Here is a 27,311-nt window from a genome sequence, read left to right on the forward strand (position 1 = left end):
AAAAAAAAAAAATCGGCGCCGCGCACAGGCCTTGATTAACGTAGGCAACGCAAGGAGTAATGTGAGCGCGTGATCGAGTGGGCTATGGTGTCACTGAAAGAGTCAGGGCTTTAAATTCTGGATTAGTGATTCAATGTTAATTTATAATCATTTAAATTTATTTAAACTGTTAGTGTAGTTTAAGTAAACTATCCTTCAAGATGTCTAATTCGGCGGCTGCATTAGCTTATCAAATTCAATCCACAGCCGGTGCAATCCCCGTCCGAAATGAGAAAGGTAATTTATAGCCAAGGCTTAACATTTGATTCATTAAAAAAATTAAAAATCAGTTGTTTCTTTTAATTTACAGGTGAAATTTCTATGCAAAAAGTGAAAGTCCATCGTTACATTTCTGGACGAAGGTTAGAAACCATTTTTAAGTTAACGTCTCAGTTCAAATCTGTAGTGTTAACTGCCCCCACTCTGTAGGCCAAAATATGCACCTGAAGAAAGCAGTGAAGAAGAAAGTGAAGATGAACTCTTTCCATTTGAAAAGAAGCAACAATTACTTCAAGCCAATGAACCAATTCCTGATGTTACTGAAGCTGAAAAGTTAGACAGACGTCTCCGTCGTCTACAACAAAGAGAATATGAAGAGGAGGAAGAAAAGTAAGTTTTAATTAATAGAGTAGTGACACTCCATGTTAAATACCCATAGAGCTTAATACAGTCAAAGGCAAGTAGGTGCCATTAAATGTTTTTATTCAGACTTCAAAGACACAGACACATTCACGAACCTCAAGTTATAGCTACCGGAGATGATAGTGACGGAGAGACTCTTAGAGAAGATGAAGAAGTTGAAACGCACAGAACTATTAGAAGATGGAGAGAAGAAGATGAAAGCAGTGATGAGGAATTAGATGATGAAGAGATTGAAAGACGGAGATTAATTTTGAGAGAAAGAGCTCGTGCTAGAGCTGAAGAGGAGGTATATAATTCAAAATACTTTTAATCTTAAAGACTTTTAAACACATTTTACAATGTTCTTTGTAGCTTATGAATGTTGAGGAAGAGGAAAACAAATCAGAAGTAGAAGAAACTGAAGAATCAGAGTATGAAGAATACTCCGATTCGGAAGAAGAAGTTGGACAAAGATTGAAACCTGTATTTGTTAGAAAGTGAGCTCTTCTTTTAATTAAATTAAATTTAACTAATTAATTAATTAATTTATTTTACTAATTAATTAATTTTGCTAATTAATTTTGCTAATTAATTAATTCATTTTACTAATTAATTAATTAATTAATTAATTTTGCTAATTAATTAATTCATTTTACTAATTAATTAATTCATTTTACTAATTAATTAATTAATTTTGCTAACTAATTAATTCATTTTACTAATTAATTAATTCATTTTACTAATTAATTAATTCATTTTACTAATTAATTAATTCATTTTACAAATTAATTAATTCATTTTACTAATTAATTAATTCATTTTACAAATTAATTAATTCATTTTACAAATTAATTAATTCATTTTACAAATTAATTAATTCATTTTACAAATTAATTAATTCATTTTACAAATTAATTAATTCATTTTACAAATTAATTAATTCATTTTACAAATTAATTAATTCATTTTACAAATTAATTAATTCATTTTACTAATTAATTAATTCATTTTACAAATTAATTAATTCATTTTACAAATTAATTAATTCATTTTACAAATTAATTAATTCATTTTACTAATTAATTAATTCATTTTACTAATTAATTAATTCATTTTACTAATTAATTAATTCATTTTACTGATTAATTCATTTTACTGATTAATTCATTTTACTGATTAATTCATTTTACTAATTAATTCATTTTACTGATTAATTCATTTTACTAATTAATTCATTTTACTAATTAATTCATTTTACTAATTAATTCATTTTACTAATTAATTCATTTTACTAATTAATTCATTTTACTAATTAATTCATTTTACAAATTAATTAATTCATTTTACAAATTAATTAATTCATTTTACAAATTAATTAATTCATTTTACAAATTAATTAATTCATTCATTTTACTAATTAATTAATTCATTCATTTTACTATTAAACTTTCCAGAAAAGATAGAGTAACTGTTCAAGAAAGAGAAAGGAGAGAAATTAGAGAGAAAGAGTTAGAAGTTGAAGCCAAGAAAATGGCTGAAGAACGGAGATATCAGTCTCTAAAAGTAAACCATACTGAATGATAAGATTTCCGGTGAAAGAAATGTTAATTAATTAAAAAATTAAATTAAATTAAACCTTTTACAGATGATTGAAACTGAAAATAAGAAGGAAATGGCGGAGGAAAAAGGAGTTAATGAAGTCTCACAATTAGTTATTACCGATGATGAGAATGATGAAGCTGCTTATGAAGCTTGGAAATTAAGGGAATTGAAAAGAATCAAACGAGATAAAGAAGAAAGAGAAGGGTAAGAATTAAAATTAGGTTTCAAAGCTTATCTTATCTTATTCTTTATAGTTTAAATTTAATTTTATTAACTATTACACACACTTTATTACTATTAGATACGAGAAAGAACGTCTGGAAATTGAAAGAATCCATAGTTTGACTGAAGAAGAGAGACGCGCTGAATTGAGAAACAATCCCAAAGTGGTCACCAACAAAGCTGCCAAAGGAAAATACAAGTTCTTGCAGAAATATTATCATAGAGGCGTTTTCTATTTGGATGAAGATGATACTGTCTTGAAAAGAGACTTTTCAGCACCAACCTTGGAGGATCACTTTAATAAAACTATTTTGCCCAAGGTTATGCAGGTATGTATTGTAAAATTAGTTATATTGTCCTGTCCACTTCGCTTTTTTTTTTTTTTTTTAATTTTAAGTTTTTAGGTCAAAAACTTTGGACGTTCTGGTTGTACCAAATACACTCATTTGGTTGATCAAGATACGACTCAGTTTGATTCACCTTGGATGTCCGAAACTGCCCATAATTTGAAGTTTCATACCAATCAGGCTGCCGGGATGAAGCAGGTCTTTGATAGACCATCCGCTAAAAGGAAGAAGTAGGAAAAATAAAAATTATGGTGTATTATGTCACCCTAAACACTCTGTAAATATTTTGGAAATGATTAAACGTATTGATTGAATTTTTTATTGATATAAATTGTACAGTTTTTTCATTATTTGAATTTTAAAATTATAAATCAATGTGCGACTTATGCTATTTTACTACTACTTGGTCCTTTAAATATTACTCCATGGTGGCCAAAGGCTTAGGCACAGGGCCGGAAATAAGGAATATTTCTTATAGGACATGTGTCCACTGATCCCCTCTTTGATTGGAAAATTTATAGGACATTGTCCACTGGAGTGTGCAAAAATAGTGTCGCGTCTTCATAGTCAAGCTATCAAAACTTGAGAAATATTTACTGGTCAACTGTCCAGTGACCCCCTTAGTTTTTAGAAAAATTATAGGACATTTTAAATTTTTATTGGACAATGTCCAGTGTCCTGTGCTTATTTCCGACCCTGCTTAGGCAAGCAGCCAATGAAAAAATAGTAGTTTAAATTGCGCGCCTTGTACTTGCGTTCTAGTGTAAAACCGATTTAAGCTGGTTGGTTTCAATAAGTAGGATCGGTTGCTTTCGTTGTTTTGCACTGTACGATCCCATAGCGCTTTTCTTTAGGAACCTTGATGGTGGCCAAAGGCAAGCAGCCAATGAAAAAATAGTAGTTTAAATTGCGCGCCCTGTACTTGCGTTCTAGTGTAAAACCGATTTAAGCTCGTTTGCCCGAATAAGTTGGATCGGTTGTTTTCGTTGTTTTGCACTGTACGAAACTTACTGGCATTTAAAAAGTCTTCTGCTTCACTTAGGAGGAGTCCACGTGTACTTTAGTCACTTGAATTAATTAATTTAAAATAGTTAATTATGATAAATCTTTAATTAATTTTGATAATGAGAAAACGCGTTAATAATCAGTTAGGTAATAATTTACCTCAACTTCAGAATTTAATAAAGCGGGATTCGGTATCTTATCGAGATGAGGTAAGTTTAAGCTAAGCCTTGGCTCGTTAAAATTAAGTTTAGATGTCTAAATTAATTTAATTATTGAATATAAACGCGTTTAATAGTTCCGACAACAGCATAAACACTATCAATCTCTCTTACAAGTCTTCAATCTTAAACCGACGGACTTTAATAAGGGTCTCAATGATATTGTTATGTTTTTGGCTCAAGTAGCCCATTGCTATCCCGATGATTTGAAAAGCTTTCCAAAGGAAATAATTAAGATCTTAGAAAATCATAAAACTGTTTTGGATCCGGATATGAGAATGGTTATTAAAGTTTTGAAATCTAATTAAAGAAATTAACATTAATTTATCAAATTACTTCAATAAAGTTATATTCTTTAGACATTTTGTAGAGCATTAATCCTTTTGAGGAACAAATCTTTGCTTACACCCACTGATCTTTTGGATCCTTTCTTCAAACTTCTTAAATGCCAAGACAAACAATTACGAAAGTTTCTACAGATTCATATCATAACTGATATCAAAAACATCAATTCAAAACATAAAAATGCTAAATTAAACACTGTAATGTTAAAAATTAACATAATTTAAACAGTTTTTTGTTCTAATATAAGTTGAAAATGAAATTAATTAAACAGAATCTACAAAACTTCATGGTTAAAATGTTGACTGAAAATCATCCAATTGCCGCTAAAGTTGCTTTGGATGTTATGATAGAATTATACCAGAAAAATATATGGAATGATTCTAAAACAGTCAATGTTATTGCAACCGCTTGTTTCTCTAATTTAACAAAAGTTATGGTGGCTGCACTAAAGTTTTTCTTGGGTTCCGATAAAGAGGATGGTCAAGAGAGTGAATCTGAATCAGAAGTATAAGCTTTAATTAATTTTTTACTCAATTAATCAAATTATAATTAATTTTAGGATGAAGTAGTTTCTCCAAAAGATGTAGCGTTAGCTAATAGAGTTAATAAAAAGTCCAAAAAACGTAAGAGACTCTTAGAAAGAACCAAAACTGTGGTTAAAAAGAAGAAGAAACAACAGAAAGCTCCGTCTTTCAATTTTTCAGCCATTCATTTAATACATGATCCTCAAGGTAATTAATTGTAAACTAATTAATCACCTGTAATTAATTTTAATGACTGCAGGAATGGCTGAAAAATTATTTAAAGCTCTAGAAGGTTTAAATGAAAGATTTGAAGTTAAATTAATGGCCATGAACCTTATTTCAAGGTTAATTGGTATTCATCAGGTAGAAATTAATTAAAATTAATTAATTTCATGACTCAGTCACATAGATTGATATCAACTTTGACACTTTTAGCTTTTTGTCTTGAATTTTTATCCATACTTGATGAGGTATCTACAACCCCATCAAAGAGACGTGACTAGAATATTGCAATACACAGCCCAAGCCTCGCATGAATTAATACCCCCTGAAGTATTAAATTGTTTTAAATTAAATTAAAAAATTAAATTAGTAAACCATTTAATTTAATTCATAATTTGACTTAATAGACAATAGAACCTATTGTAAAAACAATTGCCGACAACTTTGTCACGGAAAGGAATTCATCTGAAGTCATGGCAGTTGGAATTAACGCAATAAGAGAACTCTGTACTCGTTGTCCCTTAGCTATGAATGAAGATTTGTTGCAAGATTTAGCTCTGTACAAATCTTACAAAGATAAAAGTAATTTACACCAGGGTTCGTACGGAACCTGGATAAGTCAGGGATATGAAAACTAGGGGGAAAAGTCAGGGATTTAAATGTTTTTTCTAAAAAGTCAGGGATATGTCAGGGATTTTGTTTGGTATATCAAGCCATGCTTCGAGCAATGCTAAATATGAGCCAGGTGTGACGAAGTGGGCTCTGGTAAACACCTTAAAATGGTCAGGGATATTCCAAAATTTGGTCAGGGATAACCTGGAAAAGTCAGGGATTTTCAATGTAAAAATTTCGTACGAACCCTAACACTTTATTTCAAAGATTAGGCATAAATTAACTGCGTGAAAACACTTTTTTTTAGGTGTAATGATGGCTTCTAGGTCATTAGTACAATTGTTCAGAGCAATTAATCCCGCATTACTATCAAGAAAGTTTAGGGTAAGAAGTGTTTCTTCATCTGAAGAAAATTAATTGTACGATACCGATTTGAATCTTAGGGTAAACCAACTGAAGCAACGCAAGAAATTAAAGCTAAACAATACGGAGAGCTTGATGTTAAAGATTATATTCCTGGTGCTGAAGTTTTGAATGAAGAAGCGGATGAAAATGCCGAGGAATCTGAAGAGGAAGACGATAATGACAGTGATGGAAGTTGGATTGATGTTCCTCAATCTGACGGAGAAGAAGTTGTAAGTTTCTCTTAATTTAACTCTTTTGTTACAGTTTAACATCTGTTTAAATTTTTTAAGGAGGTTGAAAGCTCAGATGAAGATGAATCACCTGATAAGAAACGTCCTAAACTTAGTCTCGAAGACAAAGTTGAAAAAGCTTCGTTAGTTTCCCAAATTCGGATTTTAAATCAGGATGAATTTAAAAAGATACAGGCGGCGCAAATTGCTAAACACGTTCATTCCGCCGCTCCCAAAAACTCTAAAAGAAGATTAGAAGAGGAAACAATAAACTTGGCGGAAAAAGGAGAAATTGTTTCATTGGCTTCCATTGAAAAAATTCATAAAAGGAGGAAACATGATAAGGAATCCAGACTTGAAACTATTATGGTAATATAAATATACTAATTTTATTTTTAGTTCTATTGAGAGATATAATCTAAATGCGATTTGATGGATTTAGGGTGGGAGAGAAGATAGGGAAAAGTATAGTAAAAAGAAAGAGAAACTTAATCCCTATGCTTCAAAACCTAATCGTGAAAAGAATAAGAATAAGGCTTTCATGATGATCAAGTATAAGGCTAAAGGGAAAATAAAAAGGTCTTTCAGAGATAAACAAGTTGCGTTAAGAAACGCCCTACTCAAGAGTAAAAAAATGAAATAAAACTAGTTTTATTATATCTTTTTGTTTGTTTCCTTCCTTTATAGGCCTAGTTCTTGCTAAGCCTAAATTTTGTTGAGTCAAAATCTGTTTTCATTGTATCTAGGCATACAAGAAGCTGACAAATTAGGCCTAAACGAAACAGGCCTAATGATTATATTTCAAAACTAATTTGGAAGTAAAATATTTCAAATATAAACTAGTTTTATTATATCTCTTAGTTTTCTTCCTTTATAGTTCTAGCTAAGCCTAAATTTTGTTGAGTCAAAATCTGTTTTCATTGTATCTAGGCATACAAGAAGCTGAAAAATTAGGCCTAAATGAAACAGGCCTAATGATTATATTTTAAAACTAATTTTGAAGTAAAATATTTAAAATATAGTAATCAAAAGGGGTTGTTATTAAGAAATTTGAAATTTCCCGCGGTTTTTGGCCTATTTCTCGCCCTTGGTTGGCGACATTGTCCGCCATTTTCGATTTCGCAACGGTATTTAGGCATACAAGAAGCTGACAAATTAGACCAAAACGAAACAGGCCTAATGATTATATTTTAAAACTAATTTGGAAGTAAAATATATAAAATATAGTGATCAAAAGGGGTTGTTATTAAGAAATTTGAAATTTCCCGCGGTTTTTGGCCTATTTCTCGCCCTTGGTTGGAGACATTGGCGGCCATTTTCGATTTGGCAAAGTATTTAAGCATACAAGAAGCTGACAAATTAGGCCAAAACGATATAGGCCTAAACGAAACAGGCCTAATGATTATATTTTAAAACTAATTTTGAAGCAAAATATTTAAAATATAGTGATCAAAAGGGGTTGCTATTTATTAAGAAATTTGAAATTTCCCGCGGTTTTTGGCCTATTTCTCGCCCTTGGTTGACAACGTTGTCCGCCATTTTCCTATTTCGCAAACGTGGTCGTTTTCCAAGAAGAAGGGTCACGCTGAATTTCGGTCCAGTTTAAAGAAGGAAATTAAATCTATTTTCTATCAATTTCTACTGATAATTTATTTAAGAGGTATCTATTAACATTTTTATCAAAAAATTTCCATATTTAAAATGGCCTTGAAGATTTAAAATGTAGATTTTCGGGGGATAGTTAAAATTTGGCCAAGGCTTAACAAACCACATATGTTGAAATTAAATTGAAAACTGAAATTGGGGTCGGAAAATCACTGAATTAAATTTAATTTTAGGTGTTGGGGAAATAATTTGGTTTTAACTCAAATGAATTGAAGTAAAATTACGAAAAAAAATGTCTTCGCAAGATAAATTAACTCGTATTGCTATTGTAAATAATGATAAATGTAAACCAAAAAGGTGCAAACAAGAATGTAAAAAATCATGTCCAGTTGTTAGAATGGGTAAGACAATTAATTAAGAATCAGTTTAGAATATTTAAAATTAACCATTAATTAAATTAAATAAAAAAAGGAAAGCTATGTATTGAAGTAACTCCAAATGATAAAATAGCCATCATATCTGAAGAACTTTGTATTGGGTGTGGTATTTGCGTGAAAGTAAGTGTCTTTGGATTCCTATTGACAAGATCAGAGTTTTAAACATTCCCCAATTAAATAGAAATGCCCATTTGAAGCTATTACCATCATTAATTTACCCAGCAACTTAGAAAAGGACACTACTCATCGTTATAGCCAAAACTCCTTCAAACTTCACAGATTACCAACTCCGAGACCTGGTGAAGTATTAGGTTTAGTTGGTACCAACGGTATCGGGAAATCAACTGCCTTGAAGATCTTAGCTGGAAAATTGAAGCCTAATTTAGGTCGATTCAAAGACCCACCTGATTGGACGGAGATTTTGACTTATTTTAGAGGTTCCGAACTTCAAAATTACTTTACAAAGATTTTAGAGAATGATTTGAAAGCTATCATCAAACCCCAATACGTGGACCAAATTCCAAAAGCTATTAAGGTAATATACAATTTTTTAATTTAAAGCACTTTTTAATGGTTTTTACTTTCAATGATTATAAACAATATACTGCTGTTCACATTCTGAATGGTTTTGAGGAGTTTTTATTAATATTTATGAGACTTAAAGGGAGGGTAAAGTAGAAAATCAAGTGATTTTTTATCAATTCTTCTACTAATTGTAAGACCAGTCTGCATAGTGAAACATTCAGGAAATACCAGCTCCGAATGATTTTAAAATTATTTCAAATTAGGTTCAGATTTTAAGGATAATTTTAAACAAGGACTTCCGACCAATCGCGTAACGCCCTGCCTTTTTACTAACTAAATTCTCGTGGCACGCTCCATGTCTCGCGCCAGCCACGATTGTCACGCCGTGCGCCCAATTTTATCAAATCTCGTGATAAATTTCCTTCAACACGGAACGTGCCACGAGAATTTTGTTAATAAAAAGGCAGGGCGTTACGCGATTGGTCGGAGGTCCTTATTTAAAATTATCCTTAAAATCTGAACCTAATTTGAAATAATTTTAAAATCATTCAGAATTGGTATTTCCTGAATGTTTCACTATGCAGACTGATCTTATAATTAGTAGAAGAATCGATAAAAAATATCACTTGATTTTCCACTTCACCCTCCCTTTAATTAAAATATTTGACGCGGTCATTTGATTCTTAATTAATTTGTGTTGTTGACTCTGTAGTCTTTTTATTTATTTATTTATTATAAAGGGTTCAGTTCAACAAATGATTGATAAAAAAGATGAACTTAAAAACCAAGATCATGTCTGTGAGGTTTTAGATCTTAAAAAAGTGCTCAATCGTAACATTGAGGATTTATCTGGAGGAGAACTTCAGCGTTTTGCTTGCGCTATGGTTTGCATACAGAGAGCTGATATGTAAGAAAGTAGTTCTCTACTATTTTAATATAACTTTAATTAAGTTAAATTAAATTAAATTAATCTTGTCAATGATTAATAACAAATTTGCTGTTCACATTCTGAGTACTGCTGAAAATAATTTTAATTATATGAGACATTATTAATTTTAAACTTAAACTTAAACTTAGTTTTGTATTGTTGTTAATTTAATTTGATTACCGCTTACATTATTTATTTATTCTTTTTGTTATTTCAGTTTTATGTTTGATGAACCTAGCAGTTATTTAGATGTAAAACAGAGATTAAAAGCTGCCTTGGCCATTAGAGGTCTTATCCACCCAGAAAAGTAAATAATTATACAATAATTAATTAATAATTACATTAATTACATTTAAAGGAAAAGCTCCAGGATCATAACATTATACCTTAAAAGGGAAAAAAATAAATTATCTATTATTTATAATATAATAACTTAATAAGTAATTAGCATTATGTGGTCTTAAAAATGCTGATTAATGCCTAGCCATGTTTAGAGGCTTCTGCTACAGGGTTGATACAAACCTGGAAAACCGGGAATACCTGGAAAAATCAGGGAAATAAATAGTTGACAAAAACCTCAGGGAAATTTAGAATTTTAAGTAAAATTCAGGGAAATCAGGGAAATTTGCGTCAAACAGGGGCCGAGTAATTAAGCAAAATGTTCGTGAACATCCCCTCCATAGGATTAACATTACACTATACTTTGGAGGCTCATAACTCTGGTTCTATTAGAGATATGGGGATGTCATTTGAGTATGTTATAGTCCTATTTGTCCCCCATCTAACCATATTAAAAACGTAGGGCTACGACAAACAGGGGCCGAGTAATTAAGCAAAATGTTCGTGAACATCCCCTCCATAGGATTAACATTACATTATACTTTGGAGGCTCATAACTCTGGTTCTACTAGAGATACAGGGATGTCATTTGAGTATGTTATAGTCATATTCGCCCCCCCCCTCCTCCTTCGTTAACATTTGCTCCATAGGATACCCCATATATATGGGAAAAACCTGGAAGTATATGGGAAATCTCAGGGAAGTATATGGGGAAAAACCGGGAAGTATATGGGAAAAAACCGGGAAATCTCAGGGAAGTATATGGGGAAAAACCGGGAAGTATATGGGAAAAAACCGGGAAATCTCAGGGAAGTATATGGGGAAAAACCGGGAAGTATATGGGGAAAAACCGGGAAATCTCAGGGAAGTATATGGGGAAAAACCGGGAAGTATATGGGAAAAAACCGGGAAATCTCAGGGAAGTATATGGGGAAAAACCGGGAAGTATATGGGGAAAAACCGGGAAGTATATGGGAAAAAACCGGGAAATCTCAGGGAAGTATAAGGGAAAAAACCGGGAAATCTCAGTGAAGTATATGGGGAAAAACCTCCCATAAATCTCAGGGAAATTTGTTTCCCAAAAGTTGTTGTATGAACCATGTGCTAACTAAAACCAGCAATTAGTTCAACTGTAGGTATAATGTGTAGAACCGGGATCTTTTCCTTCAAATATGTTCAGATTCATTAACCATCTATGATTAAAAAAAAGCTTCAAAACTGCTGTTCACATTCTGAACACTTTAATTTAATGTGGATTAGATTTAAATGAGATAATTTTTTGAATCTAATTGATTTTTATTATATATCTTATAAGTTTAATTAATAATATTTAATTTCATTTTTCTTCTTCTAACAGGTACATTATTGTGGTTGAACACGATTTGTCAGTTTTGGATTATTTATCCGATTTTATTTGTTGTCTGTACGGTGTTCCTGGTGCTTATGGAGTTGTTACTATGCCTTTCTCCGTTCGTGAAGGAATAAACATTTTCCTGGATGGTTTTGTACCAACTGAAAATTTAAGATTTAGGGAGTCTGCCCTCGTGTTCAAAGTAGCCGAAACTGCTAACGAAGAGGAGGTTAAAAGAATGTGCCGTTACGAATATCCCAAAATGAGTAAAAGGCTGGATGAGTTTTTCCTACAAGTTGAAGGTGGAACTTTCACTGATTCCGAAATTATTGTCATGTTGGGCGAAAATGGAACTGGGAAGACTACGTTTATTCGTATGATGGCTGGTAGACTAAAGCCAGATGAAGGAAGTATGTTCTTTTAACTCTAATCAGGGTTCGTACACGACCTGGAAATCCTGGAAAACCTGGAAAAGTCAGGGAAATTGAAAATGGGCCTAAAATGTCAGGGAAAAGTCTGGGAAATTGAAAATGGGCCTAAAATGTCAGGGAAAAGTCAGGGAAATTGAAAATGGGCCTAAAATGTCAGGGAAATGTCAGGGAAATTGAAAATGGGCCTAAAATGTCAGGGAAAAGTCAGGGAAATTGAAAATGGGCCTAAAATGTCAGGGAAAAGTCTGGGAAATTGAAAATGGGCCTAAAATGTCAGGGAAAAGTCAGGGAAATTGAAAATGGGCCTAAAATGTCAGGGAAAAGTCAGGGAAATTGAAAATGGGCCTAAAATGTCAGGGAAATTGAAAATGGGCCTAAAATGTCTGGGAAATTGAAAATGGGCCTAAAAATGTCAGGGAAAAGTCAGGGAAATTGAAAATGGGCCTAAAATGTCAGGGAAAAGTCAGGGAAATTGAAAATGGGCCTAAAATGTCAGGGAAAAGTCTGGGAAATTGAAAATGGGCCTAAAATGTCAGGGAAAAGTCAGGGAAATTGAAAATGGGCCTAAAATGTCAGGGAAATTGAAAATGGGCCTAAAACTGTTAGGGAAATTGAAAATGGGCCTAAAATGTCAGGGAAATTGAAAATAGACCTAAAAAGTCAGGGAAATGCCAGGGAAAAATATATTGGAGGGAAATTTAAAGCCTGGATAACAGTACAAGGGTGACCAGAAAATGTGTTGTCTGAGATTTGACCAGAGCCCCAAATTCGCGGAGCTCGCTTCGCTCGCTCCAGTTATTACTTTGATAGAGTTACATTTAAACACAATAATTTGCTTATTTTTATAAAAAAAAACTCGTGGAAAAATGATTCAAGTGAATTTAGATTGGTTTTCATGTGTTCGCCATGTACGTTATTGCAAATGGTCAGGGAAATTTGTGGAATTTTGTCAGGGAAAACCTGGAAAAGGCAGGGAATTTAATTTCGAAAATTTTGTACGAACCCTGCTCTTCTATTTAAGGTTTACTTAATTTTAATTTTAATTCACTAATTATTGTTGATTAATAGCCGACATTCCGCCTTTGAATGTCAGTTACAAGCCCCAAAAAATATCACCCAAGTCACAAGGCACAGTTAGACAACTTTTCCATGAGAAAATTAGGGACGCTTATGTTCATCCCCAGTTTGTTGGTGAAGTTATGAAACCCCTTCAAATTGATCATATTATGGACCAAGAGGTTGTTTATTGTTTATTTTTTAAATTAACTTAATCCGGGTCGGGTGTTAATTTCTAAAGTTTCTTCAAATTAAAAATAGGTTCAAAATCTATCGGGAGGAGAATTGCAACGCGTTGCTTTGGTGCTTTGTCTAGGAAAACCAGCTGATGTTTATTTAATAGACGAACCCTCTGCCTATTTGGATTCCGAACAACGTTTAGCCGCTGCTAAAGTTATCAAAAGATTTATTTTGCACGCCAAGAAGACTGGTTTTGTTGTGGAACACGATTTTATCATGGCTACCTATCTTGCTGATAGAGTTATCGTATTTGAGGGAGTTCCTTCTATGACTGCCACGGCAAATATGTAAGTTATATCATGGATGAAGAATGCGCGTGAGGAAATTTGTTTTCACGCTATAGGATCGGCAACTCCCTATCTCGAACGACAGAATATTCTGTATATACTCTGTTACAACGTCGGTTGTCAGCACGCGCAAAGCTATTTCTCTATGTAACGTAGCTTTGTACGTGCTGTCAAGAGACAAAAACCTTCAGGATCTTCAGGATTTAAAATATCCGCGAGTTTTTTAGCTCGAGTGCACGGACCTCTAGGCCTTAGTTTCAAATACGTTTGAAATTGCATACAGCCTACTACACGCATTTGAAACTAAGGCCTAGAGGTCCGTGCATGCACTCGAGCTAAAAAACTCGCGGATATTTTAAATCCTGAAGATCCTGAAGTTTTTTGTCTCTTGACAGCACGTAACGTGCAAAGCTACGTTACATAGAGAAATAGCTTTGCGCGTGCTGACAACCGACGTTGTAACAGAGTATATACAGAATATTCTGTCGTTCGAGATAGGGAGTTGCCTATCCTGTAGAGTGAAAACAAATTTCCTCACGCGCATCCTTCATCCATGGTTATATTGTTAAATTTTTAACATTTAGGCGCCCATTTCATTTTAGGTATGAATTAATTTAATATATCTTCATTTTTTTAGACCTCAAACTCTGTTAGCGGGAATGAACAAATTCTTAGAGCAATTGAATATTACGTTCAGGAGAGATCCCAATAATTTTAGGCCTAGGATTAATAAATTAAATTCAGTGAAGGTGATTATATTGTTTCCTTTAATGATTTATTCTATTTCTATCTTGGATTTTAATTATTTTTATTTATTTTTAATCTGGATTTTAGGATGTGGAACAGAAAAAAGGGGGAAACTATTTCTTTTTGGAAGATTGAGAATGATAATTATAATTATAATAAACTGGGCTCATAAAAAGAATGAAATAAAACTGTAGTAAATGAAGTATTTATTTATACTTTGTGTATACAGATATATTAAAAAAATTTGAAGGAAACTATAATTAAATGTTCTTATATTTCCCACCTATTTTCGTAAAGTTTTTGTTTTTATTGGTTGAATTGATTATTTTGGTACCTACCACTGACCGCACCGAAAATAGGCGCTCTTAAATTTACATGGGAAATGAAGGGTGTGTATTTTTCGGTGCAGTCGGGTGCTTGAAGCAGATGTCACATCCTTACCGAGCACGTGCATTTCCTTTGTTCTTTGTTGATGGGTGTCCGCCATTTTGGGGAAGTCGCCCCATATAAGCCTCTTCGATGTAAAAAGGGGGTAGGCAACACTGACTATTTGGATATACAAGGGGGTTTGACCCCATAGCTGTCTCTGCGCATTTTCTGTACCCAAAACGCTTAGAGCGCATGCGCCAAAAAGCGAGATGGAAGGCGAAGTTTTATTCTGGCGTCTTTTCCTCTTAGTTGCATGATCGAAGAGGCGTATTAAATAGTGTATCTTTTCGGGCCGGTAAGTCGGTAACAAAGAAACCTTCAGTTCTTGACAACGTTGCATGCAATGGGAATAAGTAAATCTGTTAAGTTTTGTTAATTAGTTTTAATTAAATGAATGCATTATATAATATAGAATATTTAGGCTCATTAAGGCTTAGTTTAAACAAATTAATGCAAAATGTAATATATGTTCGGCAAACCGGCAAAAGCCACGTGCGTGGCCAAGGCTTAACAAATATTTCCGTTAGGTAGCTATTGTTATTGTCTAAAACTTTGAAAATATGCAGTTTTTCGAATATTATGTTAATTTTTATTACGATCAAGGTGGCAATCCAATATTAAGGCCACTAAAAAAGAAGTGGCGTTTAAAGTATGTTTAAACGTTACCAATTCTTATAATTTATGGATGTGCATGTAATGTAACCAGGTCCATTTGCGTGTTACTTACTTAACAGAATGCACTTGATGAAATTCCGAGGGAAAATATTCGAAATTTTAGTATCGTTGCTCATGTAGATCATGGAAAAAGCACGTTATCTGATAGATTATTGGAATTTACGGGAACAATATCCAAAACGGATAAAAATGAGCAAGTTTTAGACAAACTTCAAGTTGAGAGGGAGCGTGGAATTACTGTAAAAGCTCAAACTGCTTCCATGATATATAAAAAAGGGGAGACAACCTACCTTTTGAACCTTATAGATACACCTGTAAGCTTGTTAAACATTCAAGAATTACAAATATTATATAAAAGAACTACAACTTTATGGTCAATATGTTACATATTAGGGTCATGTAGATTTTAGTTACGAGGTTGCTAGGTCTTTATGCGCTTGCCAAGGCGTTATTTTACTTGTTGACGCCAATCAAGTAAGACGAATGAACGAAATATTTCATTGGCAACGCATTCGTGGGTTTAAAATGGAATCTCTTGATTATAGGGGGTTCAAGCCCAAACTGTGGCCAATTTTAATTTGGCATTTTGCTCTGACCTTCCAATTATTCCTGTCATGAATAAGATCGATTTAAAGAACGCCAATCCCGAGAAAGTGGCGAGTCAGTTGAAAAAACTGTTTGAAATTGATTCTAATGATATTATAAAAGTTTCCGCCAAACTTGGGATTGGAATTGAGGAACTCCTCGATGCAATCATTACCAAAATTCCACGGTAAATAAACGTGATTTATGTAAAAGATTGATTGATAACCCATGCAAAATTATTCAGTCCACCTGGTGACTTATCGAAAGCATTTCGTGGTCTACTATTTGACTCCTGGTTTGATAAATATAGAGGAGTTGTGGCTCTATTAGCAATTGTTGATGGCAAAGTTAAAGTTGGTGATGAAATTATTGCAAGTAGTACTGGACAAACATATGAAGTTCGAGATGTAGGTATATTAGCTCCGGAAGAAATTCAAGCAACTGAGCTGTGAGTAAGTATTTTAATGTACAGGCAGTTTTATTCATTAGACGAGTCGCACGATGAACTAAATGTAAATTTAATCGTATAGTTCAATCAAAGTACTCGCGAAAGTAAAATTTGGTGTATACCTTTTGGTTACAGAATTGATTTTAAATATTTCTTAACTTCATAATCACCAAAACATTTTAATTTAAATACTCGAGTCGTTATTATTATTAGTTTAGTTAAATTAAAATTAACTTTTTAATTCAGTAAAGCGGGTCAAGCTGGTTTCTTATCAGCAAATATTAGAAACTCATCTGAGGCTAAAATTGGAGAAACTTTACATCATAAAGATGTCATTGTTGATACTTTACCTACTATACCTGCAGCTAAACCAATGGTATATATTGACACTTTTGGTTTTTAAATACTTCTTTTTTTCGGCGCAAGATGCACTCAGAACTTTGGCAAATAAATTTCCAAGTTCTATTAAAAATTCTTGCAAAATTAAACAGTCAGCTCTCCCTTTAGTTGTCTTTTAATTTCTATTGAAGATTACAATCAAAGAGCTTGAAACACTTTCTTAAACCAACGTAACATATACCTTAAAAGAACGGCCTTTTTCTAAACATAAAAGGAAAAATATTGAAGAGAATAGATGATCTCTTATTACAAAATAATTCGCATTTAGGCCTAAATAGTCTTAAAAACGAAGACTACTGCGCCATCAGCCATTGCTTTAGTGGCGTACGCTATCGCGAACCCTCCTAGCCCTGCCCCCCTTTACCTCTCAGCCTGTGAGAATTCAACCAATCCCATTAGGGGTATCAATCAGACGTCACTAAAGCAATGGCGGCGCAGTAGTCCTTGATTGTTTTTTTTAAGACTAATTAAATGCAAATTATTTTGTAATAAGAGATCATTTATTATTTTTAATAATTTTACTTTTGTATTTAGAAAAAGGCCATTATTTTAAGGTATAATGTTATGTTACCTGAACTTTCCTTTAACTTCGTATTTAATTCTAATTTAGGTATTTGCTGGAATATACCCAGCTGATCAATCGAAACTTAATGAACTTAGGGTAGCCCTAGAAAAATTAACTTTAAATGACTCTAGTGTCGATGTCGCTAAATGTTCTAGGTTAGTTAAAAACGATACAGAAAAAAAAATCAGTTTAATGTTTATAGGCTTTAACCGTATTCTTATATTAGCCCAGCTTTGGGTCAGGGCTGGAGACTGGGTTTTCTGGGTCTTTTACACATGGAGGTGTTTTGCCAACGTTTAGATCAAGAATTTGATGCCCAGGTTGTAGTTACAGCCCCAAATGTTTCTTATAAAGCGAGATTAAAAGCTTCAAAGAAAAATAAAATCGCTGAAGGAACAGAGATATTGATTAAAAATCCGTTAGAGGTACTGATGGATTTGGATTGAACTGGGATTAAGATTAATGTTCTTAAATAGTTCCCAGATAGAACCATTGTCGAGGAGTATCTGGAACCAATGGTTTTGGGTACTATTATAACACCAGATACTTATTTAGGATCTGTAACGAGTCTTTGCATGGTAAACGGTGTTTATTTAAGTTAAGGGTGATTAAATTAGTTAAAATTATCATTTTTAATTATTATTAGGAAAGGCGGGGTATTCAGAAACACTCGGAAAATATAGATAATACAAATATAATGTTGCAATATAAGTTTCCTCTTAATGAGGTGATAGTTGATTTCTTTGATGATTTGAAGTCAATATCTTCGGGATATGCCAGTTTTGATTATGAAGATTGTGGGTTCGAAATCAGCGAATTGGTTAAGGTAAGACCAAGAAGCGATATCTAGTTTACTAGGGAGAAGGTATAAGATGCCTAAGTATTCGCGCGCCATAATCCCAGTCGCCCTTTCAATATACAAGGGGGGGGGGACGTAAAAGGAGGCCGGGCTATTTCGCTGCCTCTCCTCAGTCGGAAAATATGATTGTAATTTTCGTCATTCGCGTCGCCCTGACGCGAGTTTTCAAGAACCAATGAGATGCTGGTTGTAATTTAGAGGCGGCGGGGATTAACTCCGGACCTACTATACGTTTGGACTGGAGATAAAGCTAGATTATAAATGTGGCGAATTTATACCTTCTCCCTAATAAACTAGATATCGCTTCTTGGTAAGACTTGGTACTAATATTTCGCTGCGAGATGCACTCTGAACTAGGACATATGCTCTAGTTCAATTCAAACACTCGCAATATTAACTTAACTTCAACTTTCCCTTTTTGGTATTTTCATTTAATGTTTGAAATACTTAATCATAAAGATTGATACATTTTTAATTGATATCCCATTAATTATTGTTAAATTAAATTAAATTAAATTAAATATCGGTGGCTTTTCTTATTTTTTAGTTGAATGTCCTGTTAAATGGTGTTATGGTTGAAGAATTGACTTTAATAGTCAGTGCACTAAGGGCAACCAAAATTGGAAAAGCAATTTGCGCTAAATTAAAAGAGACTGTACCAGCTCAACTATACACTATCGCTATTCAAGCAACTGTCGGTGGGAAAATTGTGGCTAGGGAAAATATTAAGGCTTTAGGGAAGAATGTTACCGCTAAATTGGTAAGATTACTTCATTAAGAAAGCCTTGAAAGAAAGCTAATTATTTTTGAAAAATGAAGTACGGAGGCGATGTCACACGTAGAATGAAATTACTACAAAGACAAGCTGAAGGCAAGAAGAAAATGAGAATGATTGGAAATGTTGAAGTACCACGTGACGCCTTTATAAAAATATTAAAGAAATAAATTATAATATAAATCAAAGTCCTGACTGATAATCAACGCCCAGCCCAAACCGCTTGCCCTAGAAGGCTGAAAATTTGCATGAACGTTACTCATAAGTAGTAGGCGCGTACTAAGAAAGATTTTTCCAATCCGCCGCCATCTTAATAAATGGCGCCCAGAAATGTAAAAACTCTTCTCTATGCAACAAAGTCCGCGCGTTTCAACCGATTTCACAGATATTTAGTACACTGGTTTCCTTTAACCTATAGATAGACTGAATGGTCTTTTAGGTTCGATTTGTTGCCATCTTTTTAAATGGCGGCCAAAAACTAAAAAACCCTTCTTTATGGAATAATGTCCGCGTGAAAAGTAATAAAAAATGCATCCCGACGGGCTGACGGGCAACGCCGAGTGCCTTCGCTCCTAGGGTGCTACAAAAATATTAGTCATCAGTAAAATCTACCCATTCTTTGTATAATTTTGATGGAAGTTCTTATTACACGCGAGCGACGCCGCGGGTAACAGCTAGTAAATTATAATTAATTTAATTTAAGTAGAATTAAGCGTGCATTTCTTTCATAAACAATTTATTATACAGATCATTTTTATTTATTCAATTGTTTACAACCAGTTTTCTCGTCCAAGTTCAAAAATCAAAGAAATGCGTGACAACCAAAAGGAAAAGGAAAAAAAAAAATAATTAATAGGGGAACTTTGGATGTTTAAATCACAGTGAATTACAATAGTTTAATCTTAGGTAGTAATTAGTTTTGAGTCTCTGATAGTCATCCGTCAATGTGCAATTATCCTTTAACAGCGAGCGAACTGGTTCTGAATAAATTGTATTGAACCATCGTAGAAACAAAACTGGTTTTTGTAGGAAAAATAATGGGGATTATGTTGAAACTTGAAAGTAGTGTATATTAATTAATTAAATTTTAATGGGAGAAATTTATTTTTCTTTTTGTTTCGTTTTGTTTTTGAATTCGTTACAAGAATTTCCTAAAGCTTCTTATTCCTTCTTGGAATGTTGTATGTCTTTCGATACCTAATGACATCAATCTTTCCCGAGAAAGTTGGCAATTATGAGGCCGAGTTGTAGCATTATTTGGCTGGGCTTCTGGTTTGATATGGTCCATTGGTAAGCCAAATACGGTAGACATGGACTTAACCATACCAAATTTGGTCAAACCTTCAGAACCACACCACTGATATATACCTACGACTTCTTCCGGATTCTATATAAAATGCGAAATTAATTCTCGAGGATGTACAAATTTTTGTATAGGGAGCTAACAACTGGCTAGGGGAAGAGATAGTCTGACGTCACTCAGCCCCTCTCTGGTTGGCATTTTTGAGCGTAGAATACTGTTTCCAACCGTTAGGGGGGATGAAACTCCAGTAAGAGATAGAAGGGTCAGAATTGTTAGCTCCCTATTCTTGTTAAACCAAGTTTACCTCCATTTTTTTCTCAAGTAATTGGACAATTATGGAAGAAATATCATTAGCGTGTGATGGGTAGCGAATTTCATAGACTGAAACATTGTGAGTCTGGGATGTGTCTAACAAGCTCTTTAAAAGTGATGATACGGCACTTTCCCCAATATACTCTTCATCCCCGTATAAAACTGGAATCCTCAGTATACAAGAATCTGTTGTGTATTTATCAATTTTACAATTAGAATTTCTTCGAACGTTCCATTTTATCCTGGTTGTTATATACTTGGGTTGACTTTGAGTATGATTCGTTCGGCTTCAGCCTTTAATTGGCCATATTTGTTAACTGGGTTTGGTGGGTCTTCTTCAGTGTAAGGAGGCTTCTTTCCATCAAAAACATAATCAGTACTGATGAACAGTAATGGTATTCCCTTTTTAGCTGTGGGGGATATTAAGGGGGAAATTGGCGGCTTCAAGGAGTTTTAGTGTTGTTGTATGGAAAGTACCTGTAATTTCTGCAAGGGATTTGCTGCTAGTTACATTAAGCTGATAGCTTTTGTCAAACTCTTTTTCAACTATATCGGGGAAACGCTGGGCCGCAGCGTGTACTACAAATGAAGGCTGGAAAAGTGGGGGCATTTATAAGGGGCTGTGGTTAGGTAGGTACATAGGGATATGCTCATTGTTACTTGGAAACTGTGTATCAAGCCTTCAACTTCAGCAGTGTTGTTAATATCCATTTGAACCAGGCCATCTTTTGCTCGGTTGAATGCCAAACCCAATACTTTCCAATTATTATCGTTAAAATACTTCAACATGTGCCGACCCAAGAGCCCGGAGGCTCCAGTAATCAGCACTCGTTTTTCGAAACCCATACCTTTTATCATATAAACAAAGGGCAGAATAATATTACAGTATAACTATACCAATGTCATGTAGTTCGCAATGTTACGCACCTTCTCCTTCGACGATAATAACTATTTTTTAATTATTTTTCCAGGTAAATTATTAAGTTAATTTAAATCGTCCTCTCACTATTAAAGGCCGAGACCGAAGCTAGCTCTGTACAAGCTACACCGCAAACGCCGCCGGAAGTGAACTGATTTGTGCTAGTCATGAAAAGGAAGTTCTCTTCAGCAGCCGACATTCCCTGGCGGCGGGAGACTCAGACTGTCGTTTTGGCTTTGTTCCATTTGAAAAGTTTATCTTTGAACCGTCGTTTATGGTTTATACGCTATCTTCTCGGTGGAAATATTCAGTTATGTAAGTTATTCCCGTTTCATGTCTTAAGATTTAGGCTATTATCGTGTTGATTATAGCTCCAGAAATGTAATTCATTATGATAGAAAAATATTTGGTAAGCCTTGGTAAAAGTTTTTCTGGCCTCTGGGTCACGGGCGGCCTGTGCTAGTCTGCTAGTTAGGATTAAAGCCATTAGACCAAGTCGATTTCGAAGCCGATCTTTGACTTGATTTATTTCTTTAAGTTCCTGAATATTTTTTTGGTTTTTTGCGAAAATTTCTTATCACATACACTTGATACGAAGCAGTAAATTATTGTGCTGGGTCATGATACGGTTGTTTAAAATAAGAAAAACGTAATAAAAAATAGTGCGGTTTTTATAAACTTTGTGGCCAACAATTATGGTGGATATCTGGAATGACCCCGGGCCTGATGGTGGATGGAGTTGGGTAATTGCGGTTTCATGCTTCCTGGTAAATCTTTGCGCAAATGGTTTGCTACGTTCCCAAGGGGTGCTGTATTCTGCCACAATAACGCATTTTGGTATTAGTCGGGAAGAAGCCTCTTGGCCATATAGTTTGAGCATAGCAACTGCATGTTTTTCAGGTAAATAATTCTTACACGTATTTATTGTTGGGAACAGTTCCAATGCGTTGCAAATCACGTGGTAGTTGGGTTTTGGTTCATTGACCTCTTGACAAAGATATAGCGTTTACTCTTGTGCGCCGGGAAGCATTTGGACAGCTTCGAACTTTGGGGGGGGGGGGATCAAATTATTTATGGCCTTGGCGTCAATGAATTTAGACCCATTACTCGCTCGCGTTTTCTAAAAAACTTAAACCATTCTTAGGCGTTTTGGTTGGAATTTTGACGCACCTCGTGAGCGTCCGTCAAATATTGTTCATCACAGGTCTTCTGGTTACATTGGGCCATGTCTTGTGCTATTTAACATTTTTCTCTATTCATTGGGTGACATTCAGCTATGGGGTTATAGCAGGTCTGTCCTTAAAACCTCTGACCCCTCTTTTTTTTGACCGAGTTTTATTTGTAAAGGCTTCGGGACTGGTTTCGTTACGCCATGTTTGGCCATCATGACCAATTCGTATTTTTCGAAGGCCAGAGTTACGGCCAACGGTATCTCACTTTCTGGTACAACTTGCGGAGCCTTTGTCTTTCCCGTCCTTACCAATTACTTGTTGGCCTATTATGGACTTCCTGGGACATTCCTAGTGTTAGGCGGGATCGGTTTGAACGTTCTAGTAGGGGCATCTATGCTTCGGCCACGGTCTTCCCATTTCTTTCAGTGCCTTGAGTTTAATAAAAACGATTCCACCGAGCCTTGCCTACTTGCTCAACAAGAACCCTTGGAAGAATCTCCCTTAGAATCGCGGTTGGCCAAGGAGTATTACGAGAAAGTTGAAAGTCCAATTGGGCTAACGCTACCAGAGCGTCGTAGTGTTGGCGGGAAAATTGTCCGCGTGTTCTGGTCGACCGTGACCGAACCCATGTTCACAGTCGTAGCACTATCCGCCTTGTCTTCCATACTCGTTCTATTGCTGTTCGTTATGGTAATAGTCGATCACGCTGTCGATGTTGGGTTAAGCAAAGACAACGCAATTCTATTACTACCTATATTTTCGCTACCTGATCTGATCGGTCGTTTGTGTACTGGCTGGATATCGGACAAGGGTTACGTGAGACGTAAACATATCTATATGATAACCAAGTCTTTGTCTGGTGAGTGAGGTTAAAGTCCAAATAAACGCAATGTGGACGTTGACCTTTTAACCCTACATTATGGATTACCAGGCATTTTGATGATATTTCTACCAATGGTACGATTGGAAATGGGTATTTACGCCTTGTGTTCTATACTGGGGTTTCTGGAAGGTAGTGCCACCATTTTGACCAGTGTTCTTTTTATGGACTATTTGGGTCTCGAACGATTACCAGCCGCACTTAGTATATGGAGTTTTTCCATAGGTGTGGTTTTCTTAGGTTGTCCACCACTTATAGGTCAGTCTACTATTTTTTCAACGTAGATGTCTTGCTGTCTTGTCTCCGTGTTCGCCAGGGAAGGGTATTTTGAACAAGTAATGAAATTGCGCTTTGTGATAGGTCTCTTCCGCGATTTTTACGGCAAATACGATCGCTTGTTCTTTCTTATGGGCGGGGTTTCCATTTCGACGAGTGCTACGTGGCTTCTAGAGCCATCAATCATGAAATGGAGAGAATCTAAGCTCAATAAAAGATCTGTCTCCGCTGTCAATCAATTGGAAACGTAGACGCTGTATTAATCCATATATACTCATACCACCATAAATAATAATATAACCATATATTTTTAGAGATAAATTAACAAATAAGCTTGTTTTTACAGCCATAACACGCCCTAGTCAATGTATACAATAATGCTTTACAAATAAATATATTTTAACAACGTTTCATTCAATTCATTAGAAATTATTAAATAGTTTTGAACTTTTGACTGATTAAATCCCGTGTCAAAAGCCCTAAGCCTAAACCCCGTATCGCGACGTAACTTTTATAAAATGTTGAAACCGCCAGCATTTATAACACCTGCTGCTTGTGCTCCTACATGTAACAGGCAAGGCATACGCGAAACAACATATTTCAATTCTCGACATAACATAAGGAACGGGGCACTTATGTCCCCGTACTTCATTACCTTTAGAAAGTGTACTAGGAGTTTTATGTTTTCAGTCAATCTATCTCGAAAGTGTCGGTTGTTGTTTCTAACTGATGCAAATCACAAATGTTTCCCTTTATTTCGTGTTTTTGAACATTCAAATTTCTGCTTTGAACTCGAACGCTATCGCTAAGGCTTGTATTGAAATTGAAGTGTCACAGAAATAGGTTGGTTGTTATTAAATATAAGTTTAAATTTATTTGAATTTCAAAATTTTGGTACTTAAATAAAAATGTTATCTCGTGAGTGATAAATATTTATCTTTCAATTGTTAATATGAATTGTTGAGGGTTATATTCAAGACAGTGGTGTTCAGTGGGCTGCTGTTGATCCATTGCGTCTTAAAAATCGGCTCTTGTATTTAGGCTTTCAATATGGCTGAATCGACCACCAGTAAGACCAGCCTATTACCACCTAATGGTGTGAAAAAGTACCACAGACGGAACGTAATCATTTGCCTGGTCGTATTATTTTTTGTTCTGGCAACTGCTATTTTTGTCGCATTGGTTTTTACCGGGTACATTGCCTCGAGGATCGAGGATGATGATTATGATGACATAAGTACGTTTGAAAAATAAAGTTACAGTTTTAAACAATTGGAATGAATTGTAGATCATTTTCTTCATTTAAAGTCGATGATGTTAGGACTACAGCGAGACCTCCTGAAAAACGGAAACAAAATGTATTATTTGTTATTTCCGATGACTTGCGTCCGAGTTTGTCTTGTTACGGTGATCCGATCGCCATTACTCCAAATATTGATCAGTTAGCCAATAGTGGCGTGTTATTCACGAATGCTTTTGCCCAGGTTAATTTTAATCCCCCCCCCCAAATTTGATTGAAACGTCTTATGAAATGGACATTATCTCTATAGGAAGCCATATGCGCTCCTAGTCGTACATCCCTACTTACTAGTCGGCGTCCAGACTCCCTGCACTTGTACGCCAACGACAAATCGTACGGGTACTGGAGAAATACTGTGGGCAATTACACAACATTACCTCAGTATTTCAAAGAGCACGGATACTACACTGTTAGCGTCGGAAAGATTTTCCACGATGGTAAAACTGAAGATAGTTAAGTTAAATCTAACCATCCCGTCGCTTCATTCAACCAACTCTGTAACTTAGGCGTTGTCTCCAATAAAAGCGACGATTATCCGTACAGTTGGACGCAACTCCCATACCATCCCCCCACAAAAAAGTACAAAATGCGTAAAGTATGTCCGGACACAGATGGTAAACTGCACATGAACTTAATATGTCCCGTGGACGTTAAAACCCAACCTGGAGGTACCTTGCCGGACATTGAAAGCACGGAATATGCAAAGTCCTTTCTAAAAAGTTACGCTGAAGGTGAAACTAAGGAACCATTCTTTCTCGGAGTTGGTTTCTACAAACCTCACATTCCATTGAAGTATCCTAAGGAGTTTTTAGGTAAGAAGAAGTTAGTACCGTTGAGGGATACGATAATATATTACCTACAACCTCAGACTTTTACGACATTAATCGCGTCACAATGGCACCGAATCCTACTCGGCCAACTACTATCCCACCAGTAGCCTGGAATCCTTGGACCGATATTAGAGAGAGGGAAGACATGGCTAAATTAAATATGTCTTTTCCTTATGGTCCAATGCCTAACTCAACGCAGGTACGTTTAGATACCCCAACCAAGTTTTTTAGCCTAACCTCAACACTTTATAGCTCTTTGTTAAACAAAGTTATTACGCCGCGATCACTTACATTGACGACCTTTTGGGTCAAATACTCGATACCCTCGAAAAAACTAATCTAGCCAAAGACACCATTGTGATATTTGCCAGCGATCATGGTACGGTAACTGGTATATACGGTTTGTATTTTATTTACTCCTAAATGCTTAACTTTTAGGTGTGTCTCTCGGAGAACACCAAGAGTGGTCCAAATACAGCAATTACGAAGTGGCCCTAAACGTACCACTGATAGTAAACACCCCAGAAAAAAGAGCTAGACCTTTTAAGAAACTTAAAGCCCGCGTAAAACGATCTCCCATACTTTTTAGTCGAGGTCCCTCTCCAGTTGTCTATGACCACATGGTTGAGTTAGTGGATTTATTTCCATCGGTGGTAGATTTGGCACAATTACCACCAGTACCGCCGTGTTCTGACGACCCTAGCGTCGTTCTTTGTACCGAAGGTCTCAGTTTCGCGTCGCTTTTGAGGAACAAGAGTAGTCCTTGGAAGAGCGAGGTCTTCGCTCAGTACCCGAGACCATCTAAGATTCCAAGAAACGACTCGGACCAACCTACTCTTAAAAATGTAAATTACATGGGTTATTCTATTAGGAATGATAGATTTAGGTACACGATATGGGTCGGGTTTAACAACACGAGTTTCAAGGCCAACTTTAGCGACGTAGTAGCTCAGGAACTGTACGATCACGAGTTGGATCCAAATGAAGACGTCAATTACGCTTTTAATCGGCCAGTAAATTACCTTCTACTGCTCACCCCCGTTAAAAGTACGACCACTAATGACGTCATTAAAGAAATGAGTAACAAATTGAAACGTGGTTGGCGCCAGGCAAATAAAATACCATTTATTTGAATCTGTTCCTTAACAAAACATTGATTGCCAAAGCATTTTACAATTTAAAAGTTTAATTTTGTGATGTAAAAAAATGTTCAAAATAGATAATAAGTTCTTTAATCTTTGTATGT

At 34.9% G+C, this 27,311-nt stretch overlaps 7 protein-coding genes across 8 annotated transcripts; 6 read left to right on the top strand and 1 right to left on the bottom strand.

Moving 5' to 3' along the window:
* The first annotated feature begins 73 nt into the window (after positions 1-73).
* Positions 74-3,162, top strand: Mfap1 (Microfibril-associated protein 1). The gene is made up of 9 exons (XM_089845500.1): positions 74-276; positions 350-401; positions 469-648; positions 748-967; positions 1,033-1,157; positions 2,115-2,223; positions 2,306-2,466; positions 2,564-2,813; positions 2,889-3,162. The coding sequence occupies exons 1-9, from the start codon at positions 201-203 to the stop codon at positions 3,063-3,065; spliced, it is 1,350 nt and encodes a 449-aa protein (XP_089701626.1). The 5' UTR covers positions 74-200; the 3' UTR covers positions 3,066-3,162.
* Positions 3,163-3,858: 696 nt separating this feature from the next.
* On the top strand, positions 3,859-7,051 carry Mys45A (SDA1 domain containing protein Mys45A). Its single transcript, XM_089845502.1, has 12 exons — positions 3,859-4,045; positions 4,132-4,335; positions 4,414-4,596; positions 4,671-4,904; positions 4,959-5,130; positions 5,183-5,286; positions 5,359-5,475; positions 5,553-5,727; positions 6,065-6,141; positions 6,201-6,392; positions 6,453-6,761; positions 6,835-7,051. The coding sequence occupies exons 1-12, from the start codon at positions 3,956-3,958 to the stop codon at positions 7,033-7,035; spliced, it is 2,058 nt and encodes a 685-aa protein (XP_089701628.1). The 5' UTR covers positions 3,859-3,955; the 3' UTR covers positions 7,036-7,051.
* Positions 7,052-7,896: 845 nt separating this feature from the next.
* pix (ATP-binding cassette sub-family E member 1 pix) lies at positions 7,897-14,634 on the top strand. Its single transcript, XM_089845508.1, has 11 exons — positions 7,897-8,052; positions 8,231-8,398; positions 8,469-8,554; positions 8,616-8,969; positions 9,700-9,866; positions 10,105-10,194; positions 11,584-11,987; positions 13,077-13,246; positions 13,326-13,591; positions 14,229-14,340; positions 14,426-14,634. The coding sequence occupies exons 2-11, from the start codon at positions 8,290-8,292 to the stop codon at positions 14,471-14,473; spliced, it is 1,806 nt and encodes a 601-aa protein (XP_089701634.1). The 5' UTR covers positions 7,897-8,052; positions 8,231-8,289; the 3' UTR covers positions 14,474-14,634.
* A 202-nt stretch (positions 14,635-14,836) lies between these two features.
* waw (Translation factor waclaw) lies at positions 14,837-19,261 on the top strand. Its single transcript, XM_089845505.1, has 13 exons — positions 14,837-15,294; positions 15,371-15,416; positions 15,502-15,756; positions 15,836-15,916; positions 15,988-16,214; positions 16,272-16,475; positions 16,722-16,851; positions 17,485-17,594; positions 17,666-17,864; positions 17,916-18,017; positions 18,086-18,265; positions 18,846-19,058; positions 19,118-19,261. Exons 1-13 carry the CDS (start codon positions 15,158-15,160, stop codon positions 19,241-19,243), a joined length of 2,010 nt encoding a protein of 669 aa, XP_089701631.1. The 5' UTR covers positions 14,837-15,157; the 3' UTR covers positions 19,244-19,261.
* Positions 19,262-19,792: 531 nt separating this feature from the next.
* LOC149654116 (methionine adenosyltransferase 2 subunit beta-like) lies at positions 19,793-21,757 on the bottom strand. Its single transcript, XM_089845511.1, has 6 exons — positions 21,616-21,757; positions 21,349-21,536; positions 21,166-21,280; positions 20,946-21,098; positions 20,681-20,874; positions 19,793-20,460 (listed from the first exon to the last, which is right to left on the bottom strand). The coding sequence occupies exons 2-6, from the start codon at positions 21,532-21,534 to the stop codon at positions 20,212-20,214; spliced, it is 897 nt and encodes a 298-aa protein (XP_089701637.1). The 5' UTR covers positions 21,535-21,536; positions 21,616-21,757; the 3' UTR covers positions 19,793-20,211.
* A 51-nt stretch (positions 21,758-21,808) lies between these two features.
* On the top strand, positions 21,809-27,300 carry Ids (iduronate 2-sulfatase). Of its 2 annotated transcripts, none has more exons than XM_089845506.1 (8): positions 21,809-21,922; positions 24,977-25,172; positions 25,244-25,419; positions 25,486-25,672; positions 25,742-26,047; positions 26,104-26,264; positions 26,318-26,444; positions 26,504-27,300. In XM_089845506.1, the coding sequence occupies exons 2-8, from the start codon at positions 24,986-24,988 to the stop codon at positions 27,196-27,198; spliced, it is 1,839 nt and encodes a 612-aa protein (XP_089701632.1). In that variant the 5' UTR covers positions 21,809-21,922; positions 24,977-24,985; the 3' UTR covers positions 27,199-27,300. The 2 variants fall into 2 exon arrangements, with proteins under 2 accessions (XP_089701632.1, XP_089701633.1); XM_089845507.1 differs by lacking the exon at positions 21,809-21,922 and adding an exon at positions 24,485-24,778.
* LOC149654118 (monocarboxylate transporter 12-B-like) lies at positions 22,303-24,353 on the top strand. Its single transcript, XM_089845509.1, has 5 exons — positions 22,303-22,507; positions 22,752-22,898; positions 22,955-23,638; positions 23,711-23,917; positions 24,020-24,353. Exons 1-5 carry the CDS (start codon positions 22,303-22,305, stop codon positions 24,184-24,186), a joined length of 1,410 nt encoding a protein of 469 aa, XP_089701635.1. The 3' UTR covers positions 24,187-24,353.
* Positions 27,301-27,311: the final 11 nt, after the last annotated feature.

Source organism: Phalangium opilio, unplaced genomic scaffold (genome assembly GCF_054372755.1).
Source record: "Phalangium opilio isolate 3A_F unplaced genomic scaffold, DU_Popi_V2 ptg000079l_1, whole genome shotgun sequence".
Taxonomy (NCBI): domain Eukaryota; kingdom Metazoa; phylum Arthropoda; class Arachnida; order Opiliones; family Phalangiidae; genus Phalangium; species Phalangium opilio.